Below are 23,790 nucleotides of genomic sequence, written 5' to 3' on the forward strand. Positions count from 1 at the left end.
CACAATAGATATCAATGCTTCTATATTGGTTTTTATATAAAACGTCCTGTTTGTTATAAGTCTTTAAGTAATAATGAATTGATAAAACATGATGCAACGACCTTTTCTAAACAAACAATTTATAACCGGGTTAAAGGTTATGATTAAGACTTCCTTACACTGAGGACTGGATACATACTTTGTGTAACTCACCTTCTGATGTCAGAGTGATGGCATCTTATTTTCTAGTCTAAATATATGCTGGTCGTTGATAAAAACCATCTGGTCTTTGATGTCCCGTAATCCTTAGAATCTGCTTATACATCCGGCTACTAAAATAGTAATCCCACCTTATGATTCAATATCTAGCCAATTTATTATTCGTCCATACAGCGGTAGTTACATACACATTTCCAAGGATTTTGGAACCGGGAAGTAGGTGTGATATCAAGACGTTTCTTCCCTATTGAGTATCTATAAATTTGTGGACTTTTTTTTATTATATGAGGATGCAATCAAACCAATAATATGTTGGCAAACGGTCAAACAATGAAAGTGCGAAAAACAGCTTCAACTTAAGACCATATACTTTACTCTTAGCATGATGCTGTTATATCCACTCTCAGTTTGTTTTTTGTTGTTGTTTTCTTTACATGATTCTTCTTCTTTTGAGGGCTGAAAATGACACACGGTGGAACAATACAGAAAGAAAAGACGACGAATAGCAATGAAATGAGACATGTCTTGAAAATGAAAGTCGGAAGAAAATGTTTAATAAAGAATACTACAAGACTATATTTAATTCTCGATTTAAGTCCCGAGAGCTCAGTTGGTAGAGCACGCTTTACACGCAAAAGGACCAAGATCAATCCCGGGTGCATTCGAGATTTTTTTTCTGACCCCCATGCCAACCCATCAATGAATGGGTAGCTGGGTCTCTTAGATTTTGCGGAAAGTACTTTGAGATAGACTAGCGTCACATTCAAAGAATAGCGAGCAATTATTACATTCTGTTTCACGCTATAGAAACCGGGATAAACTTTTGCTCTATGAGCCTCGATAGGGAAATAATAATTCCACGAAAAAGAGTTACACGCACAATCGTTTGTGAAATAATAGTAAAATGCCAATTTTGTAATAATAACCATAATTAATAAGACAATAAAATAATGCCTTATTCTTATATCAGAAACAGAAAAGTGAGTGGAGCAGGCACTTATGTTGATAAGATAATAACAAGAAATAAAGCGAGTATAAAAGTGACAGGCAGAAGACAATGGAGAAGAAAAAAAAATCGCTGTAGCGATGGGGTCCCGAACTCGCGACCTTACTGGTACGAACACTCCACCTGGCCGGGGAGAGCGTGGCTCTACTGACTGAGCTATCCACCCCGGCCAGGTGGAGTTGTCGTACCAGTAAGGTCGCGGGTTCGAGCCCACAATCGCCGCTGCGAACTTTTTATTATCTATGGCGTTCTGGCACTTTCCTACTCACTTCATTTCTTGTTAATATCAGTAACAGTAGAGTTTACTCTCTAATTTTAACATCCTCTTATTCATCGCTGTGGTAATTCTCAGTTACAATCAGCATTTATGACCCACTGCGCCAATGAGGTTTTATTAATGCTGATGGCGACAAATTGTGAACAAAGGGTAAGAGAGAGAGAGAGAGAGAGAGAGAGAGAGAGAGAGAGAGAGAGAGAGAGAGAGAGAGAGAGAGAGAGAGAGAGAGGGGGGGATTTTAATATTTTGACTTTAAGCCCAATTTTAACGATGTTAACGCTCATTTTTTTTAAACAGATAAACAATCATTGATAGTCACACAGTCCTGATGTCTTTACCGATCGTTTATGGAAAAATTCGCTTAAATGAGAAGTGAATGAAAATTTCGCAAAATTTTGCAGAAAAGCGGAATATTGCGAGAATTAATTATTTTTTTTTAAGCAACTGTGCTTGTAGTAAAGACCACGGCTTCTATTTGATTGTGGAACCAGAAGGCCGTTGCCATTTCCCTATTCCTCCTATGTCTCCAAAATCACGGATGTGCGAATAATATGGATAAAATGGGAAAAAATGAACCAGTAGACTTTCGATCAATTTAAATATGAGATTCGTGACACAACTTCAAACCAGTTTTGACAGGCATAGGTGGCTATTTACTAATACTAGAATAACTGAAGTTTACATCACATCGCTCTTTGTAATCGTTTTTAGATTAGTTCGCAATAGATTTTCTCAACCAGACCATTAAAGTTTAAGTTTAAGGTTACACATGATCTTGTGTTTTGGTACGATTGATCTTTATTAATCAGTTTACTTAAGGGCATACCGATGTGTAATTTGCTTAGTTTGTCTTTATTTGCTGAATATAAACTATTTTACATTTGGGATTAAGGACCAAGAAACGTGGTTGTAATGATTCCTCCTCTACAAGTTTATTGAATATATCGTCAAAATGAAAAAAAAGAGTTGAAAGCTGGGCCATTTTGGAGTTTAAGAGACAAAGTCATTCTTTTGAATAAAAGAGCTCCTGATTGCCCAGTTGATAGAACACTCGCTTCATAATACGCTTCAACAGTCGTAACGTCACTTCCCTGTAATGACGCATGGTAACTTAGTAACTGGCTCCTAACTATCGGAACAATGGCGGACGCCCTTATGAAATATTTCTCCGACGAGCATAAAAGCGTAACAAGAGGGGAAAAAAACATTATAAATCTGATCATGTTTTGACTTTTACCCATTCTGATCACAAGACATATGAAAAGTTCTAGCCAGTATGAAGAATAAAAAGTACCGATTTTCTTTGTTTAGAACCACGATGGCCGCCGTTGCTGGGCGACGTGTCATCAGACTATTGAATCCAATTAGCAAAAGGACAGAAATCGATTCTATACCAGTGTGGAACCCGCAATATTTGCGTGGAAATAAAGGCTAATACAAACAGTTCTCATCTTGTTTAATCTCTATTTTACTACTGTGTTGTGGAAATTAAAATAGATCGAGAGGAACATGTTAAGCCATCGACGATCAAAATCAGTCTGTAATAAAGTTTGTAAGTGCGCGCAAATTAATCTGGCAACAGGGCGGCCAGATGGCGATTCCCAACATCAAATGACCGATCATTATGCCCTAACAGATTATACAAATAATCATTTGAGTCAACGGGTGACAGAATTGCCCTTAACATAAGAAATGTTTGCGAGTTACTCGTATATCAAGCTGTAAAATTATTTTAGAATTCTTAGACTTGCCAGTAAGTCTGTGCTCGTTAGCAAAAATTTAACATGAGTTTGACCCCCCAACACTCACTCACTCAATCCCATGATCGTCACGGTCTCTGGCCTTTTCCAGTAGGCTATTGAGATTCAGGCCTGTCCATACTTTGATGTTGTCTTGCCATCTTACTTTTTTTTCTGTCTCCCTCTTTTCCTCTGTCCCTCTACAGTGCCCTGCATGACAGTCTTGCACGTATTATCATGGCGGACAGTGTGTTCGAACCATGCCAACCTCCTTCTTTTGACCATTGACAACAGTGGTTCCTGTCCTCCTGCTCGATCCTCGACCTTTTCTAAGATATCTTTATTTGTCCTGTGCTCCAAATAAGGAACTCTCAACTCTTTTAAAAAGAATTGATAACTTAAATTTGTCACGGGTTTTTGCACTTTCTAACTTAATTAAGTTGAGTGATTAGGTCTCATTGAATTCTCTTTAACCGATGATTAACTTTGAAGCCATCAATATTCACATGATGTGTTTACCGACGTGGCATACGCATGCGAGCTCCTAAGTTTCTCCTAACATGTTATCCTAAGATATTATCTAAAATTTTTAGTCTCTGAAGGGCGCCATGATAAACTATCCAAGTTCTCGGCCACATGAAAGAGCATAGAATGTCAATGTGCCGAATATTATTGTCAATGTGCATATTAAAGAGAAAACGAAAAAAGCTATGGTACTTTTCTAATCTGTCGTTGTTGTTTTTGTTTTTTTGTTTTTGTTTTTTGTTTTGTTTTTAAAACAGTACCCTATATGCAATATTAAACAAATAGCACAGACTGTGTTTTTTAAATTAAATAGTCTGTAGTGCATTTTTAAGGTATCAATATTTCTCAGATTCTTGATAGGAGTGGCTAGGTTATTCCATTAGTGGAATGTATTTGGGGGAATTGAGTAAATTAGTCTCAACGTTGGGTAGAGGAAGGATGAAAGTTTGATAGCCCGACTGCTTATCAAGCTTGTACAGTTTGAGATAAATAAAAATTATGATAAAACATACATTTGTTAATTTATACAATTACAACAAAACTCGGTTATAACGGCAAAGCATCAGACTAGGGTAAAATAATTCGGTTACCCGAGGTCTCATTAATCAATTAACTGCTGTACTCTAGAAATAGGGTCTTTTTTTTTAAATGGCCAGAAATCTCGTCCTTCAAATATCGATCGATTTAAATGGCTCTCATCTCGGCAAAAACTCTCAAACCTGGGACCTCGTAAGGTCTTCCTTAACTCCCAGATTTGAAATTAAATCGATCGATATTTGAAGACGAGTTTTCTGGCCAAATGTAAAAATACGCGTCAATCTTGCAAATTAACTTGTTGGTGGCGTTGTCGTTGATCTTGATGTTCTCTTAGAAGTTAATAAATAATAATGTGAAATTGAATGTAAGCTTCAATTTAATTACAAAAACAGATAAAATGAACGTTTCGGGTTTCCAATTTATCAACAAAACAGGATGAATGAAACACTACAGATGAATGAGATAATGTGATAGTGGCGTAGTTAAGATGAATAAACAAAACCAGGTTTGGTTATTCGAGCTTCGAGCACCAACATTTACATTGTCAGAAGTTAAAAAGGTCAGAAATGCAATCTTTCACTTTTAGATTTTTTTTTCTATTTTTTTTTTCTTTTGGTTTAGCAGTTAAAGAAACATTAACATTTCTCTCGATAATACATTAACTATCGCCTTACCGACCATATTCATGATTTTTCTAGAAATGTTTTACCTATCCAACAACAGAACTTGACTTTTTACACTCAAACTCATGAGAAAAACGTACATACTAGATATAACATATTTTTGTTCAACAGTAAAAGCTTTATAAAACAGATTTTTCATAAAATGTTGTAATGTACAGAAAAAATCTGATTAAGAAACATGTTCATTGTATCGTAACAAATGTGACGATTTTCCTGTAGTTGGTGGGGAGAGGGTTAAATTTTGCAGATTTTTTAAATGTGATATTTGGTTATTAAGTCAAATGTCTACAATAATAATAATAATAATACACATTTATATAGAGCTCATTCACGTGTAAAACACAAGCTCTGGGCACTTTACAATATAAATATCAATTTTAAGGGGGAAAAAATAATAACAACAATAATAATTCATAGCCAAATCAAGGATTCATATAGAGTCAAGAAAAACAAATACAGTAAAAATGTGTCTTGAGAACCTTTTTAAAAGTAGGTAAAGACTTGCACTCCCTCAGACCACGTGGTAGTTCATTCAAAATCTTGGGGCCGAAACAAGCAAACGATCTATCACCAAATTTTGTTCTTGATCTTTTTTCCGAAATTTTCGTTTGGTCATTACATGATCTTAAAGTGTAATTTTCAAATTTACACATGACCACGTGATCTGTGAGATATGCCGGTCCTATACCAGCCAAACACTTATAAACAAGACACGCTGCTTTGTAATATGTGCGCTTATCAATGGGCAACCAATGGAGAGATGCCAACAAAGGGGTTGCATGATCAAATTTTTTTTTGCCAAAAACTAATCTTGCTGCACTGTTTTGCAGCAGTTGTAATTGTTTAATAGAAGCCTGAGGCAAGTTGACAAGCAGCGAGTTACAATAATCTAGTTTCAAAAAAAAGGAGGGAAACAACTAATGTTTTACATGTTCCAATTGCAATATACTGACGGATCGAACTGATTTTCTTCAATTGAAAGTATAAAGATTTACAGAGAGCAGAAATGTGAGCTGACATTCTCATTTCTGAATCAAAATAGACACCCAAATTTTTCACAGTCTTTGAAACTTTGATCTTTTCACCCCCAATCAACACCTCAAGACCATCATTCACCTTCAACTGCCCTCTATTTCCCACAATCATTACTTCTGTTTTTGACTCATTCATTTTCAACTTGTTTGCATCCATCCACTCTTTCACATCCGTCACACATTCTTCCACACGTTTCACAATATTTTCGAGATTTTTAGTTTTATCAGTAGCATAAAGTTGCGTATCATCTGCATAGAGATGATAGCGCAGCCCATGACCAGTGATGACATTAGATAACGGAGAAGTATACAAAACAAAAAGAATTGGACCCAAAACAGAGCCTTGAGGAACACCAAAAGACAATGCATGTTGACGAGAAAGTTTATCTAAAATCATAACCTGTTGCTTTCTGCCATCTAAATAAGATTTAAACCACTGCAAGACAGTCCCAGACAAGCCAAAAGTTATATTAAGTCGTTTAATGAGAATACCGTGATCAATAGCAGCAAACGCCGCCGAAAGGTCTAACAATGTCAGAAGAGAAACAGAACCTTTATCTAAAACATCAAGCAAATCACTCGCAACACAGCACAGAGCAGTTTCTGTGCTGTGGTAAGAACGATAAGCTGACTGAAATTTTTCCTATAGATTGTTTTCATGGAGATGTTGTGAAAGACGTCTGAGTACAACTTTTTCAAGGATTTTAGAAAGAAATGGCAGATTTGAGACGGGACGGTAGTTACTAAGGTCATTTACATCGAGATTTTGCTTTTTTATGAGAGGCTTTACAATTGCATGTTTATAGATATCTGGACTTGTCCTGAGATAAGTGACTGATTTAATATAAGTTATGCAAGGTATCAATTCAGGAAGACATAATTTCAAAATATTAGTTGGTAAAGGATCTAAATCACATGACTTCGAGGAAGATGAAAAAATTATTTTAGAAATCTCTTCTTCAGTTGTTTCTTTAAAACAAGAGAATCCCTGTGAACCCGAAAAAGGGTGGAAATTTATATCTTCATTTTGCACGAGGTCCAAATTGTTCCGAATTTTCGATATTTTTCCCGAAAAGAAATCTGAAAATGCATCCGGCTGCTTTTCTACCGGGATATTAGTGGGTAGACACATGCCCTTTTCTTCCCCTAAAAGTTCCTTTGAAACAGAGAAAAATTCCTTAGTGTCCCTCACTGATGACAGTTTTGTGTTATAATAGTTTCTTTTTGCTCTTTTGCAGGTGGTTTTATACTTATGCTTTTTGCTATATATATCAGCCGGTCAATCTCAAGGCCCGATTTTCTCCACGATGCCTCTGCATTCCTTTTTTCCCTTTTGGCAGTTTTTTTCACTCTGGTTTACCCACGGAGACGGTTTCCTGGAATTTATTATTCTAGTTGTCTTTGGCGCATGCCTGTCGATGACGTTGCGCAGTACAACTTGCCCATTTCGACATAATACAGATGTAATACGGCAGGTTACATGATAATTTCATTGTCTTCCTGAAATATGAACTAATTGCGACTTGAAAAAAACGCAGCTTCCGGACAGTTTCGAGATGATTCATGCGCATGGAAAAGTAAAGGGGGCAGTGCGCCTCAGCGGTACAGTCTTTGTTTCGTACCCGAAAGGTACCGATTTCGAATACCAGCAGGGCTATGTTGTGGCCTTAATAAGCAAGTCACCTCGCCTTAGCCCACTGTGAGGCACTGCACTGGAGCCGACGCCTGGGCTATTCCAGTCTTCCCTTGGAATAGACCCTGAAGACATGTTACCACTATGGGATGAATAAAGATAAAGAGAAGTTTAGTTTTTTTGTGGTTTAAAAAAAATTAAAATTTTTAAAAAAAGTAATGCAGAATATGATTAGATCGCCATTATGAAGCGTAACCATTAGAGAATGTTCCTTGAACGAGAATCAAGCTGAAATAAATATTGAATGTGAAAATAATAGGTATTGTAATTACTCCTCGAGAGCAAACCATTGATTTATATTTTGAAAGGAGATAATTATATGTCTCATGATTGTTATATCAATATAAGAAAGTATGGGAACTTAATAATTGCTCTGCTTGATGTAAAAGCAATCATTAAATTATGTTGAAAGAAGAAAGAATCGAAACTGAATAATTCCGTTGTTCTTTGATGTCGTAAATCATAAGAGTTTCAAAGAAATTGTTTGTTTGTTTTTTATTGGGGTTTTTTTCTCTGCTGTTTGTTGTGTGTGTCGGTTTTTTTTTTTTGTTTTTTTTGGTTTTGTTGGAATTTAATAAGTTTATTTTAAAATTTTTTATTGAGTTTATAATTATTTTTGTTACTTTTTTATTTTGTTTTGCTTTATAAAATGTGCTTTGCTTTTGTTTGGGTTTTATTTTTTTTGGGGGGGGGGGGGTTGTGTATTATTATTATTATTATTATTATTATTATTATTATTATTATTATTATTATTATTATTATTATTATTATTATTATTATTATTATTATTAGTATTATTATTATTATTATTATTAACATTTGTATTATTATCATATCATCATCATCATCATTCATCATCATCAGAATATATATAATAATAATATATATAATAATAATATAATAATAATAATAATTAAATAATATAATTATTATTATTATTATTTATTATTATTATTATTATTATTATTATTATTATATATATCATTATTATTATTATTATTATTATTATTATTATTATTATTATTATTATTATTATTATTTATTATTATAATTATATTAATTATATTATATTATTATTATATTATTATTATTATTATTATTTTTATTATATTATTATTAATAAAATTATTAATATTATTATTAAGTATTATTATTATATTATATTATTATTATATATTATATTTTATTATTATTATTATTATTATATATTATTATCATTATTATTATTATCATTATCATAATATTATTATTTAATTTGTATTATTATTATTATCATATTATATATATTATCATCATATATATCCATATTATTATATTTATTATTATTATTATTATATTATTATTATTATTATTATTATTATTATTTTTATTATTATTATTATTATTATTATTATTATTATTATTATATATTATTATTATTATTATTATTATTATTATATTAACATTTTATTATTAACATTATCTATCATTATATATATCATCATCATCATCATCATCATCATCATATATCATCAATCATCATCATAATAATAATATATAATATATATAATAATTATTATTATTATTATATATTATATTATTATTATTATTATTATATTATTATTATTATTATTATTATTATTATTATTATTTATATATCATTATTATTATTTTTTATTATTAATAATAATATATAATATCATATAATATATATAATAATAATATAATAATATATCATATATAATATATATCATTTACCATATCATTATTATTATATCATTATTATATTATTATTTATTATATTATTATTAATAATATATTATTATATTATATTATTATATATATTATTATATATCATTATCATATATATATATTAATTTTATATTATATTCATCTCATCTATCATCATATATCATCACATTATTATTATTATTATTATTATTATTTATTATTATTATTATTATTATTTTTATTATTATGATTATTATTTACATTTGTTTTATTATTATCTCATCATCATCATCAATTCATCATCACCATTATCATTATTTATATATCATTATTATTATTATTATTATTATTATTATTATTATTATTATTATTATTATTATTATTATTTCATTTATTATTATTTGTATTATTATTATCATATTATTATTATTATTATTATTATTATTATTATTATTATTATTATTATTATTATTATTATTATTATTTATTATTATTATTATTATCATTTATTATTATTTATTTATTATTATTATTATTATTATTATTATTATTATTATTATTATTATTATTATTATTATTATTATTATTATTATTATTATATTATTATTATTATTATTATTATTATTATTATTATTATTATTATTATTATTAATTATATATTATTATTTTATTATTATTATTATATTATATTATATATATCATTATTATTATAATTATTATTATCAATATTCTTATTATTACTTATATCATTATTTTCATGATTATCAGTATAATTGAAGTATCATTGCTATTGTTGTTATTTATCATAATCATTATGTTTATTATCGATGTTATTTTTACTCTTATATAATTGTTATCATCATCATTGATGATGATTATGATGATGATCGGCTGCAGCATCGTCTTCATTAGTATCATCATCATCATCATCATCATCATCATTATCATCATCGTCGTCGTCGTCATCCACATCATCATTATCATCAGTACCATCATCGCCATTGGTATTTTTATCATCATCATCATTAATAACAGCGGAGCCAAATCGATTTACACTAACAGACCAGGATTATCAAAGACACAAACAGATTAAAACGTCGTTACAAAATAAGAAGGAAAAAACCCAAAATGCAATTTCAACAAGATCAAAGACAAATGTAACAACCAACATAAAAAAAAAAAAACGAAAAGAAAATTATAGTTCAATTAATGAAAATGCAACTCGATATGAAAAAAGAGAAAGAAAGAAAAAAGAAAGATAAAAACAGAAATTAAAAACGAAAAAATAAAAATATCAAAACAATAGAGCCCAGGAGAACAAATAGTACTAGGGAACTTACAGCAAAGTAATTTTTAAAAGAAAATCAATTTTTTTTTATAATTCCAGATGGCAATACTGTGATTCATATCTGTAACTGTAATTAAGTCACAAAGATTGCCTACCATCAATAAAAACACACCGATTAGATTATTATAGATAATGCAATTATCATCCAATACATGTATGAAAAACACATTGAAGAATCGGTTGTGCAAAAAATCATTATTTGGCATAATTTTTTATCGATAAATTTTCTATTATATTATCAGCGCCATCCTACAGAAGCAAACCTTTAATTGACTTAACCAACAGCTAACATAAACGTAATCGTGCGTACATAGACGGTTGTTGACTTGGAACTTGTGTAATCGATGGCGAAATAACCAGTTATTCTCTCCTGGTCCCTGTTTTGAGAGTTTTTGCCAAGATGAGGGTCATTTAATTCGATCGATATTTGAGGGACGAATTTTCTGGCACAACATATTCTTTTTTTTAATTTTTTTTTTTATTAGTTTCTTTCCAGAGTACGGCAGTTGACAGATTAAATGTTTAAATCGTCACCAACCGTATCAAAGCGGTACAGTACTCGTTAGTTTCTGGCACGCTCTTGGGAAAAACCGAGCGTGCTGAAATCCCATACTCATGGGAGGTTACGTCTTTTTATGATATAGACTAAATTCTGTCACCCAGCTCCTGGGTGCCGTATTGAAGAGTGTGCTGAAATTCGACGTTCTAGAATCCCCGCGAGTGGTATACTATGCCGGAGTGATATTGATGCTAAAAATAGATCTCATAGTCAACGAGTAAGGGCAGACTGTTACTTTGTCAAGATAACACAAGGTATTATTGCCTAACATTATGTTATATCCAAAGTTCTCACATAATATCTTTATGTTCTTTGATCATTTTATTCACGTTTCTCTATCTCTCCTCTCCTCATTTATTCATTCCTTTGCACAACCATTTTCAATTATTGTAATTCTAAAAATAAAGCGAAGAATTATAGAAAGTCAATTCTACGAAAAAATTACAATTCGGCACTCAGCCGTCCCCGGCTTTCAAAAAAAAAATTAAATAAAGAATATGGGAACCGCGTCGTGGATTTTAAGCATTTAAAAATGCAGAAGTCTGTTGGAGTTCACAGTTATGGTCCCCGCTCAAAACGACGTCGTGTGAAGTCCCGTTTTTTCCCATTACTACTGAGCTATCTAATATAACGACATGAACTTTGATTAATCCTGCCTATACCGATATACCGACTCAAATAAGATTTGAAAATTTTATTAGAAACTGAAAGCGTCCAAAAATAAGATAAAAATAATAAAATTAGATTCTCTTTATTCATCTCCAAAGGTGAAATTTGTCTTTAGGTTCAGCCGCAGTCCAGCGCCGCAAAGTGAACTAGGGCGAGATGGCTTGCTCAAGGCCACACATCACGGCGGGTAGTCGAACTCAGTATCTTTTGGGTAATAAGTAAAGATTACACCGCTGAGTCACGCTGCCCCATGACAAAACTTGCTCGCCGATCGATGAAGTCAACGAGGATGAACATGTCGAGGACATATCCATTGATGGAATCGTCTCTTGCGTGAGAGAGAAGAGAAGAGTGAGAGAGAGAGAGAGAGAGAGAGAGAGAGAGAGAGAGAGAGAGAGGAGAGAGAGAGGAGAGGAGAAAGAGAGAGGAGAGGAGAGAGAGAGGGGGAGGGAGAGAGAGAGAGAGAGAGAGAGAGAGAGAGAGAGAGGGGAGAGAGAGAGAGAGAGGAGAGAGAGAGAGAGAGAGAGAGAGAGAGAGAGAGAGAGAGAGACACGCCTTCACATCATTCTGATGGGGACGACAATGCAGGAATTGTGTCGACCTTTTGGTTTCCTTCGCTGAAGTAAAAGCAGCCATTAAAACACTTACACGGTTTATAGAGCAGCACACAAATGGAAATGCATTTTTTTGGCGTCATTACACAAGCAGCATAGAAAGTATGACATAAATTTCAACAAGAAAAGACACAGTCCACGATTAAGAATTTCTTCACGTCATCAATCTGATCCATTTACAACATTACATGTCCCAGCCTCAAAAGTGTCATTAAAAAAAACACCAAAACGCTCAGCCTCTAAAACAATCAATTTAAAAGTCACTCCCAGTCGTTAAAACGCGGCTGCTTTAAGGGCCGCAAAATAAATAAATAAATAAATAAATAAAAAAATTTTAAAAATAAATTAAAAAACAAGAACGATTGAGTGACTCTCGTCGCCACGCATTGCTTGCATTCTATTATCAATTTTTTCCCCAGTATTCATTGGACATGGCGACATTCGGTTATAACGACATAAATAATCAGTACCGATGATGTCATTGTAAGTGGTTTACACTCCAATTGTGTAAAGTGTTGGATTGATAGAATTGCTTCTACGCTGCCACTCTTAAAATACAACTGTATATGTTTGAAATATATGGGGGAAAACCAGAGATAAAGTTTTTAAAAATCAAAGTTTCAAAATCTGATGAAACCGTTCTACACATCATATATCAGGTGAGCAAACCACACGTAAAATAAATTAACAAAAATCACTAGAAAAGAAAGCAACTAAGGTTTAATAGCAAATGTTTCAAAAGTTAACATAGTTTTAAACTATATTCTAATATTTCTTTGAAATGAATGAAATTACATTCCCTTTATCCATCCTCGGGGGATAAATTTATTTAGGGTCTATCTCGAGAAAAGGCCAAGTAAACCCAATCAGCAGCCGTGGGGCAGCGCCGCGTAGTGATTAATGAAAGATAAGTTTCTTTCTCAATGAAAAAAAAACAAGATGCTAAAGCCTTATCCTCTCGGTCATCTCGTTCCAGTGCGTAAGGTGTAATAAAATATCTCTCAATTCAAATAAGGATGATGATGATGATGATGATGATGATGATGATGATGATGATGATGATGATGATGATGATGATGATGATGATGATGATGATGATGATGATGATGATGATGATGATGAGGAGGAGGAGGAGGAGGAGGAGGACGACGAGGAGGATTATGAGGAGGACGAGGAGGAGGAGGAACAGGAAGAGAAGAATTATACAAGGATTGCAGAATATTTTCGCTCCTTTTATTGGGTTAAACAAGGTGCAAAAGACAACCATTGGCAATTAAAAATAAAATGTTGTGCATGAGTACAAATGCAACGTTTTTCTTTTCTTTTTTTTTCGGGGAGGGGGGGGGGGCAGGACAAATTGTCTTTCAAGGTTATGGAAAAAAGCACAAATTATGGAGAATCGCAGTAGGTATTACAACCTTACAAATGATCACGAACTCTCTAAGAATCTTACTTTGAGGGGTGAAATAAACATAATATTATTCTTTCATTTCTTTGTATATATTAAACTGGCTATTATTTTTTTAATCGTGCAATAATACATACTCGCAAGCTCGTAGTGGCATTTGGCACGATAAAAAATAACTTGTCCTAACTTGTTTTGTAGTTATACAGTTTAAAGGGAATTAACATGTTGAATTACCTAAATGTTAAGTCAATGAGATTACCATAATTAATATCAAAACAATTTCGACAATATCCAAAATAAATGCAAAGGGGGAAAGGTATTCTTCCTAGATTTCCGTATGAGGGGCTGGGGGAGGGGGTTATTTGTCCTAGATTTCCGTATGAGGGGGAAGGTAGTTATCCTAGATTTCCAAACGAGGGGGTGGTGGAAGGGGGTTATTCTTTCTAGATTTCCATATAAGTGTGTGTGGGGGGGGGGGGGGGAAGGGGGTATTTTTCCTAGATTTCCATATGAGGGCGTGTGAGGTATTTTTCCTAGATTTCCATATGGGTGGGTGAACGGGCCATACTTCCTAGATTTCCATATGAGGGAGGACTCGAAACTTGGACCTTCGGGTCAAACCCGCGCGATTTAATGCAATCAGATACACACAAAACACACGCGCCATATATATATATATATATATATATATATATATATATATGTGTGTGTGTGTGTGTGTGTGTGTGTATGTGTGTGTGTGTGTCTGTGTGTGTATGTGTTGCAAGACCTCGTTGCTGTCAAAAGAAACAAAAGTCCAAATGTATTTTTTTTCTCCACAGAATCCATACTTGACAGAGGAAAGACAGAAAACAAACTAAAATGGCATTTCCTGAACCCAATATTGGCCAAATGCCACCACTTCCGGTATATCCTTTCTACGACAAAGTCTACAACAACACAAAGAGTTCTATCGATATCAGCTCCCGCATTGATCAGAATGAAAATAATAATAATGATTATGATTATCAAACAAACTTGCATGATACCATTTTCATTAAAATTATTAGGGATTACATTTTTGGAACAGCTGCACCTGTAATACTTTCCGGATTTGGAATAGTCACCAATATTATTAACAGCATGGTCTTTTATCGACAAGGTATTCTCGCAGACAGCTGCACTCCAATTCTTGTGGGTCTTGCTCTGTCCGACTTTTTCTTTTGTCTGTTTACATTTTTCGAACACTTGATGGATATACTAATAGACATCGCAGACAAAGTAAATGTTCCTTATTCTCAAAACAATGCCCTTTGTATGAGTATTATCTTTGGAGTTCCTGGCAACATGCTAGGACAACTTGCCTGCTGGGTAACGTTGTACTTGACTTTAGAGAGAATGGTCAGCGTAACATTTCCTTTCCACGTTAAAATGATTTTCAAGCCAAGACGGTCCTGTTTAATCATGCTTGTAATCTTCATTGTAAATTTTGTTTTATACACTCCAAATTTATTCATATTTAAATTATCATGGAGGAAGATAGGTCCTGGAGAGAGCGAGATGATTCTTATGCAGGCCCAACTTATTTCTCCTTATTTCGAATTGAAGGCAGCAATTTTAAATGTTATCGTCTTACGACCGATAAGCATAATTCTCGTTGTATTGTTCAACATAATCATTATTTTTAAGGTAAAAGTGTCGAAACAATTCCAAAATACACCAATGTCCAATTCGACAAACAAGACCACCCAACATCCTGAAAAGGGGGCCGACATGAAAACGACTAAAAGGGAAATAAAATTAACACGCATGATTCTGGTTATTTGTCTGATATTTATTGCATCCTACGTTCCGAGAATGGTTTACCAGATTTGTCATTACGCGTTTCCTTCGCTCAGTCATAACGTTGGCGTTCCCATGGCGTATATATCGGAGCTGTTAGAACTAGTCAATTCTAGTGTCAATTTCATTATCTACTATACGATGAGCTCAAAATTCAAGACAGAACTTCAAAATATTCAAATATGTCGGAAGCGAATCCATAACAAGGTGTAGACTGATCAGTCTAGTTTCCCGTAACGGCCCAATTTTGTGTCATGTTTATAGTTCAATTCCATTGATTAAAGGAACATTGAGACTTATACAGGGAAAGCCGCTTAATTGCACAGCATCGTTATTCAAAAATCTTTCCAATTAAGCGGCGTTCCAATTAACCGATTCCTTGAATGGCATTCATAATTGGAAGAACAAGTCCCAATTACAAACAGTAGTTATCTAATAAAATCTATAATAAAATGGGACGCAAAATAACAATGAAATTTGGGTTTTTACAAAGGCTCTTAAACCACAGACTGGACAGCATGCAAAAGTATTGAGATACGCCATGTAGAGGAGTGTGTTTAAGATTCATACTGTGTTCAATGTTAGCGTTTGTTTTTGTTTATTCTTTTGAAATATCATTTCCATTCACAGACCTTTTATCGGCTCAATTAGGATCGCTTTATGATAGAAACGATTCACACATTTGACTTTGTTCAATATAATATATAATAGTATTAATATCCTATTACCAATACAATCCTCTGATATATATTCTATTTTGTGAAAACTATAACAGATTACCGTGTAATTTGGAATGGACATTGATAGGCTTCATGCTAATTTTAACTAATGGGCCTATTTGTTTATTTGAATACATGAGGGTTTTACGGCGCTTGAAACACATTAAGGTCATATCAGCGCCAGTAAAAAGGAAGAAAATGGGATAGTAAAAAGTTCTAGAATTACAATTAAAGCATCCCAGAATAAGGCAGACAAAGGGGAATTGTTTCAAATAGGAAACAGGTGTAGATTCCAAGAGCACACTATCTTACTTTGTTTTAGATCACCTAAAAGCCTCATCCAGACACAAGCAAACGTCCCCACTAAGAGGAATACACTCAAATGTTTACAAATCATATATCTGTCATGGCAATTGTTTGCATCTCTTGCTGCCGCAAAAAAATGGCAAAAAATCGCTGATTTGCATTGCGCCGCAAAATTTGCAATTTTTTGCAAATTTTTGCAAATTTTCGAGATTTTGCCAAAAAAAAAAAAATTAAAAAAAACAACCCCCCCAAAAAAAAACATTTTTAAAAATTTAGTGGGGACCAGTGATGATAATCTTCCGCGGATTTTTTCCATAAATGTTCCGTTGTTTTTCTCATGTCAAACATCTTCTGCTAAGTGGTAGTTCATGAAAAAAAAATATGCCTTCTATCATTTTTGACACCTCTGCTCAGTTGCATGTATTTTGGTGACACTCCTTTATTTATGTCGTTAGTCTAGACACACTGGCGCCAAATGTCAAAAGTAGCACAAGACACATGATGGCCATGGATGAGAAGATGATCGAAAGGGAAGGGGATAGAGAAAATGGGTGTAAATATTTATGTACCTTTTAGCTGCAGCATGACAGTACATTTGGCGATTTTATAAGTTTTATAAGCCTGTCTTTTTTCTTTCTTCCTTTTTGATTTTTTTGTTTTGTTTTTGTTTGATTGTTCTGAATAGTATTCAATACAACTTGTGTCTAATTATAACACAATTTTTAAAAATTAATTCATCAATTCTTCTTCTTCTTCTCTCTCTCTCTCTCTCCCTCCCTCTCTCTCTCTCTCTCTCCCTCTCTCTCTCTCTCTCTCTCTCTCTCTCTCTCTCATATCCATATTTCTCTCTCAGCCACCCTTCAATCTTTATATTATGTTTATAGATAGCATTTGGTAATAGAGAGATAATAAGTTAGGCTGATCGATTTAAGAAATTATTGTTTAAAGGCTAATTTAAATTTGATTTGTTGATGGAATATGTTTTGCAATTAATTACAGATTCTTATTTATAAGCTACATCATCACAAGGTTGCAATAATACAGACACTAACCGGGTTTGTTATGAAAAAACAAATACTTACTGGTCTTTTGGCCAAAAGTTCATCATAATCACTTGATATAGTGGGCGACATTATAGGCCTCTAAAATGTTTAATTGGAAATGACAATTTCATTAAATTATATTTGTAAAAGGCCATGATGTGTCTAATGATCAGAATCTATGAATAGCTATGTTATATTTGCATTAGATTTGGGTTTGGCTGACGGGCCGGTAGATTTTCCTCCTTTTTGACAAATTTTCATTATCATCACTGGGGGACCTGTGCTTGTGTCAGGATGAAACAGTTAGATAATCTCAAAATAAGTACACTGATAGCGTGTTCTTCCTTTTTGGTACTTTAATTGTAATTCTAGAACTGTTTACTAGATCTTCCTTTTTACTGGCGCTGCTATGACCTTTATTTGTTGCAAGCGCCGTGAAACCTAATTAAACAACAAATAGCTTTTTCATGAACGAATTATGGGTTTTTAGGAAAATTAACCGCAACATTTTGCAATTTTTTTTGCAAATTTTGCTGTTTTTAGCTTGCAAAATTTGGAATGTTTTTGTTTGCAAAAAACCGCCATGCCAGATATATATAATACATAACAAAACATGATGAGAGATGATTTACAAGGAAAAAAATATCATCCCCCAAAACTAACTACACATTGTATACATTTGACTGTTTCCCTCTCAGCCAGGCTATCCGGTCAGGGCCAGGACAAAATCAAGTACTCTTATTCCAAGACAAAGACAGAAAGCAAGTTGGAAAACAGATCTAGGGGATAAAAGACACAGTAAGTTGAGTAAGTACCTCCCTGCCCACTATGGGAGGTCAGGAACCCCACCCAGTTATACTTTTGGTAAATTGGATATAAAAAATAATCTTACGTCTGCTGAAGGTCGGAAATCGTTCGTTCCAAATAACAGGCATGCATTTTGAATAACCAGGACTGTCATCTGCATTTTTTGCCAAATTGGGACCTAAAATTTGCACAAAAAAACCCCCAAAATTTGCAAAGAAATTTGCCGAAGACAACTAAGCGTTTCAGTAATAATTAACACGCGATACAGAAAAATAAATATATATATATAAAAGACAATTTATTACATTTAAGGAGGCTAGCGTTGTTACAAAGATTTTAAAGGATCGTTATCCGTAGAGAGTAGCTTCCCTTGGTTTGGGCCCAGGAAAAGCTGCAACATTTCTCAAGTTTCGCACTTTTTTTTTCGTTATTTTGTTTTCGCTTCTTTTTTTCCCCAAAATTTGCCACGCGATTTGCCAATTTTGGGAAATTTGCCAAAATTTGCGGATCGCCCTGATATTTGCGGCCGCAAAAAATGCAGATGACAGCCAGGAGAAATTCACAGACAGATCATTCCAATTAACCGCTGTTCCGATAAACCGGCGATCCAAATACATTCTTTGACAAAACATCCCAGTGTGTTGCATTAACTTGTATCTAGGTAACGAAATACTCAATATTAAAATCCGACAAAATTCCTCCTTGGCAGCCCCAATGCCATGATTCTGACGAGCAGCGTTGCGCTTTGTTGTATTGTGCAATTCATAAATGCTCATAAATGTGAATTGATCACGGTGTTAGTGTTAGTGCTGTAAAAATTAATGTAGTAGTGCTTCAGAGTCATTAGGCCCATGGAGCCGGACTTCTTAACGTGAAATAGGTAACAGCAATTACTTGCTATCTTTTGGATAGGACGCTAGTCTAACTCAAAGTACTTTCCGCCATATCTAACAAGCCCAGCAACCCAATCACTGCTGGGTGGACGGGAGTGAAGAAAATATTGACAGCACCCGCGATCAATATCGGTCTCTTACGTGGGAAGCGAGTGCTCTACCAACTGAGCTGTCGAACCCCCCCCCCCCCCCCCCCCCCCCCCCCCGCAAATAAAAAAAAGGAATGTGCGTGCAAACATGAATATAACGGAACGTACAAAATACTAAACACGAAACGTGTCTGGCTCTAAAATCCTTCTTCCTGTTTAACAAAAACAGTGGGAAAAAAAAGTTATGCTCCCATCCATCTGGAGGTCACGTTAAGTACTTACAATGGAACCTCGGTATAACTGGGATGGTAGGACCAGCCAATAATCACCTGTTATAACCGAGTCCAGTTATAGATAGTATGCGCTTTGCTAAGAAGTTCACACATTTTCATCCGGAAGTATAGCGTACCAACACACAAAATTGTGTGTAACTTTGAACGTTTATAGTCCGGTTACTACAGTTTAGTGAGAATTACTCATAAACGCGGATGGCAAAAAGGAAAAACAAAGACCTGAGTGACGTCAACTTCATAATATCTATAGCCGAATTTCAAGGGAAATAACCCAAATTAAAAAGACAAAATTGGATTCAGTAGTCTGATGCCTCCCGGCAACGGCGGCCATCTTGTTCTAAACAAAGAAAATCATTACTTTTTATTCTTCAAGCTGGCTAGAACTTTTCATATGTCTTGTGACCAGAATGTGTAAAAGTCAAAACATGATCAAATTTATGGGGTTTTTTTCCTCTAGATACACTTTTATGCTCGCCGGAGAAATATTTCATACGGGCGTCCGCCATTGTTCCGATAGTTTAGAGCCAGTGTTGCTAAGTTACCATGCGTCATTAGGAAGGAAGTGACGTTGCGACTATTGAATCCTATTAGAGAATGTAAAAATAAATTCAAAAACAATATTGAACAATCCTTCTCCTTCAAGGATTTCTGAAAAAAAAAAAAATCACTGGCTACGCCCCTGGAAGACAATCCCTTTGTTTTGATAATCAACTGAACTATGCTAATGATCTTAATTCTCATGACTCGAGATTTTATTGTTTTGATTTCTCAATTAAATGTAAAGACCTTGAACACTTATTAATACAAAATAGTAACCCGCATAACTTGTCTACAATTGAAGAACATGAAGTCATTGTTTCTTTTATGAAATTCAATGTCAACAAATCATGTGGGCCAAATAAGCTTACTGGAATAGCGGTTTGTTGTTTTTTTTTGTATCGCTTGCGGTCCCAAAAACTGCAGCTTTTTGCAATTTTCTTTTGCAAATTTTGGAGATTTTGTACGTGTGTGTACCATAAAAAATGTATAAAATCGTCTTGCATTTCCCAGGCTTGAACGTAATCCGCTTAAACTACCGGGGACCAGAAAGAAAGTTGATCTAATCCGAGGTTTATTTTATCCAAAAAACTCGAGGGGAACAACTTTTCAGCGACACAAACGTATGTTTAATGTATTTGTTGTCCTCCTTTAATGAATACATATCTTCAGAAAGACGCCCAGTTTCCTGTTAAGTTTGGCTGAACTAAAATTGACTTTTTAAATACTTTTATTTGTCTTAAGTTATCTTTGTTTTGTATGTTTGTTTTTAAGTGTTTTACGGCGCTTGCAATACATTAAGGTCATATCAGTGCCAGTATAAAGGAAGAAAATGGGAACGTAAAATGAATTACAATTAAAGCACCCAAGAAAAGGAAAGACAAGGGGGAAATGATTCAAATAGGAAATATATGTAGATTCCAAGAGTACACTATCAAAGTACTTAGTTTGAGGTCACCTAAAAGTCTCATCCAGACACAAGCACAGGTCCCCACTAAGAGGAATAAACTCAAATGTTTACAAATCATATACTACACAAAAAAAAAAAAATAATACAGTGCATAACAGAGAGATGATTTACAAGGGGGAAAAAATATCATCTCCCAAAACTAACTATACATTTGACTGTTTCCCTCCCAGCCAGGGCCAGGACAAAACCAAGTAATCTCATTCCAAGACAAAGACAGAAAACATGTTGGAAAACAGATATAGGGGGATAGAAGACACAGTAAGTGCCTCTCTGCCCACTATGGGGGGTCAGGAACCCCACCCAGTCCCAAAACTCTAACTATACATTTGACTGTTTCCCTCCCAGCTAGGGTATCCGGCCAGGGCCTGGATAAAACCAAGTAATCTCATTCCAAGACAAAGACAGAAAGCATGTTGGAAAACAGATATAGGGGGATAGAAGGCACAGTAAGTGCCTCTCTGCCCACTATGGGAGGTAAGGAACCCTACCCAGTCATTTAGGTCATTTCAGCGTCAGAAATAATGAAGATGAAGGACAAGTCAAACGATAACATTCTGCAATTGCAAGTGACCGTGTAAGACAGAAGTGGCAGATTCAATTAGAGAACAGATGTAAAAACTAAGTTAAGATAAGGGGGGTTGGCTCAAATAGGCAAAAGAAGATTCCACGGGCAATCCATCCATATGCCTATTTTGACATCTAAAAAGTCCACAAGCAAAAGATTGAACGATACACTCAGATGTTTACAAAGTACTATATATTCAAAACTAAAACTAAAAACGATAATAGTACATAACAGACAGATGATTTTCAAGAAAAAAAAAATGATCATCTCTCCTCCAAAAAAGAAAAAGAAAAAGGGAATTACATTATTTAACTGCCTCCCTATCAGCTAAGGATCCCAACCAGGACCAGGAGAAAACCGATCAATATCAATCCAGAACAAAGACAAGATCAACGCGGTAAGAGGAAACAGATAAAGGGAGATAGAAGACACAGCAATGCTGATCATTGGTGGAAGTTAACGGGGATCAATTTGCCTGAAAGACAGACCGGTGAAGCCGGTTTGCCAGAAAAAGATGCCAATTTAATTTTTTTTGCGATCTACGACTAGACTAGCCGGTTGTTGCCAACCTTCCCAGAGTGAAAAGTACATTTATTTCTATGACCCTAAATGTGTTTTCTTTTTGTTTTTTTGAAAGCAAAAAAAAAAAAAAGAAAGAAAAAAGTATTTAGTCTGCATGATTGAAAACAAAATTTATATAAAAGCTAACACCAAACCCATAGCAAAATGATTGTCTTCATTTAAGCACTCATTCGCAGCAATCTCTAATGACTACAGTATTACCTGGTGTATGGAGACACCAAGATAAGCCATCCATTTAAATTTGTATAGTAAAATTACAATTCGAAACACCCCAAAGAAGTGATCAAGAGACCCCAACCATGGTACTTGTTTTGATGTTAGTGCTGGTATAGGTTGTTGTAGTGATGATGCTCTAGTGGTCGTGGTGATGATGATGATGATGATGATGTGGTGGTAGTGTCAATGTTTTTTTTTTGTTTTTAAGGGTTTTTACGCGCTGCAACATTAGGTTTATAGGCGTAAAAGGAAGAAAATGGATAGTAAAGTGAATTACAATTAAAACCCAAGAAAGTAGACAAAGTCAATAGGATGTGTAGATTTCAAGAAACACCATTCAGTTTGAGATCCCTATGTTCATCACACAAGCAAAATCAACAATGAGGAATCATCAAATGTATTATACAAAAAATAACAAGTATAAAAAATAAAGAGGATAATTCAAGGAAAAAAAGTATCATCTAAACAAAAATAGCATTTGATGTTTCCACAGGTACTGACGAGGCCGAAACCAGTCTTATTCCAAGACAATGCAAAGTGTTGGATAAGTTAGGGGATAGAAGACACAGTATGTACCTCCCTGCCCGCTATGGGAGGTCAGGATCCCCACCCAGAGTGTCAATGTTAAGATGGTGGTTGTCGCAGTGGTGACTACTATTACCACTACAAGTACTACTACTTTTGGTTCAAATATGGGAAATATCCACCTATGTGATTTACAAGTTGAATACCCCAAAAATAGTCTTAGTGCATGTTTTTAAAAAACCTTCGTTCTGACAGCTCCCCATTTAATAATAATAATAATTTAAAAATTAGACTCATACAAAATATTAAAGAAAAAAAGTATTAAAAATGTAAACAATCAAATTAAAGTATTTTCAGTTGTATTATAAAGGGAAATAACCCATTTATGTTTACGTTTATTGGCAATACAGTCCTTGATTGAAGG

General features: G+C 33.9%; 1 protein-coding gene across 2 annotated transcripts; it reads left to right on the plus strand.

The window, feature by feature from the left end:
- Nucleotides 1-11,009: 11,009 nt before the first annotated feature.
- On the plus strand, nucleotides 11,010-18,041 carry LOC144979632 (uncharacterized). 2 transcript variants are annotated; one of them, XM_078926438.1, is made up of 3 exons: nucleotides 11,010-11,563; nucleotides 13,012-13,251; nucleotides 14,822-18,041. In XM_078926438.1, exon 3 carries the CDS (start codon nucleotides 14,862-14,864, stop codon nucleotides 16,032-16,034), a length of 1,173 nt encoding a protein of 390 aa, XP_078782564.1. In that variant the 5' UTR covers nucleotides 11,010-11,563; nucleotides 13,012-13,251; nucleotides 14,822-14,861; the 3' UTR covers nucleotides 16,035-18,041. The 2 variants fall into 2 exon arrangements, with proteins under 2 accessions (XP_078782564.1, XP_078782563.1); XM_078926437.1 differs by lacking the exon at nucleotides 13,012-13,251.
- Nucleotides 18,042-23,790: the final 5,749 nt, after the last annotated feature.

The sequence above is a fragment of the Berghia stephanieae genome, chromosome 9, assembly GCF_034508935.2.
Source record: "Berghia stephanieae isolate SIO BIC M18660-M18661 chromosome 9, UCSD_Bste_1.3, whole genome shotgun sequence".
NCBI classification, from domain to species: Eukaryota; Metazoa; Mollusca; class Gastropoda; order Nudibranchia; family Aeolidiidae; genus Berghia; species Berghia stephanieae.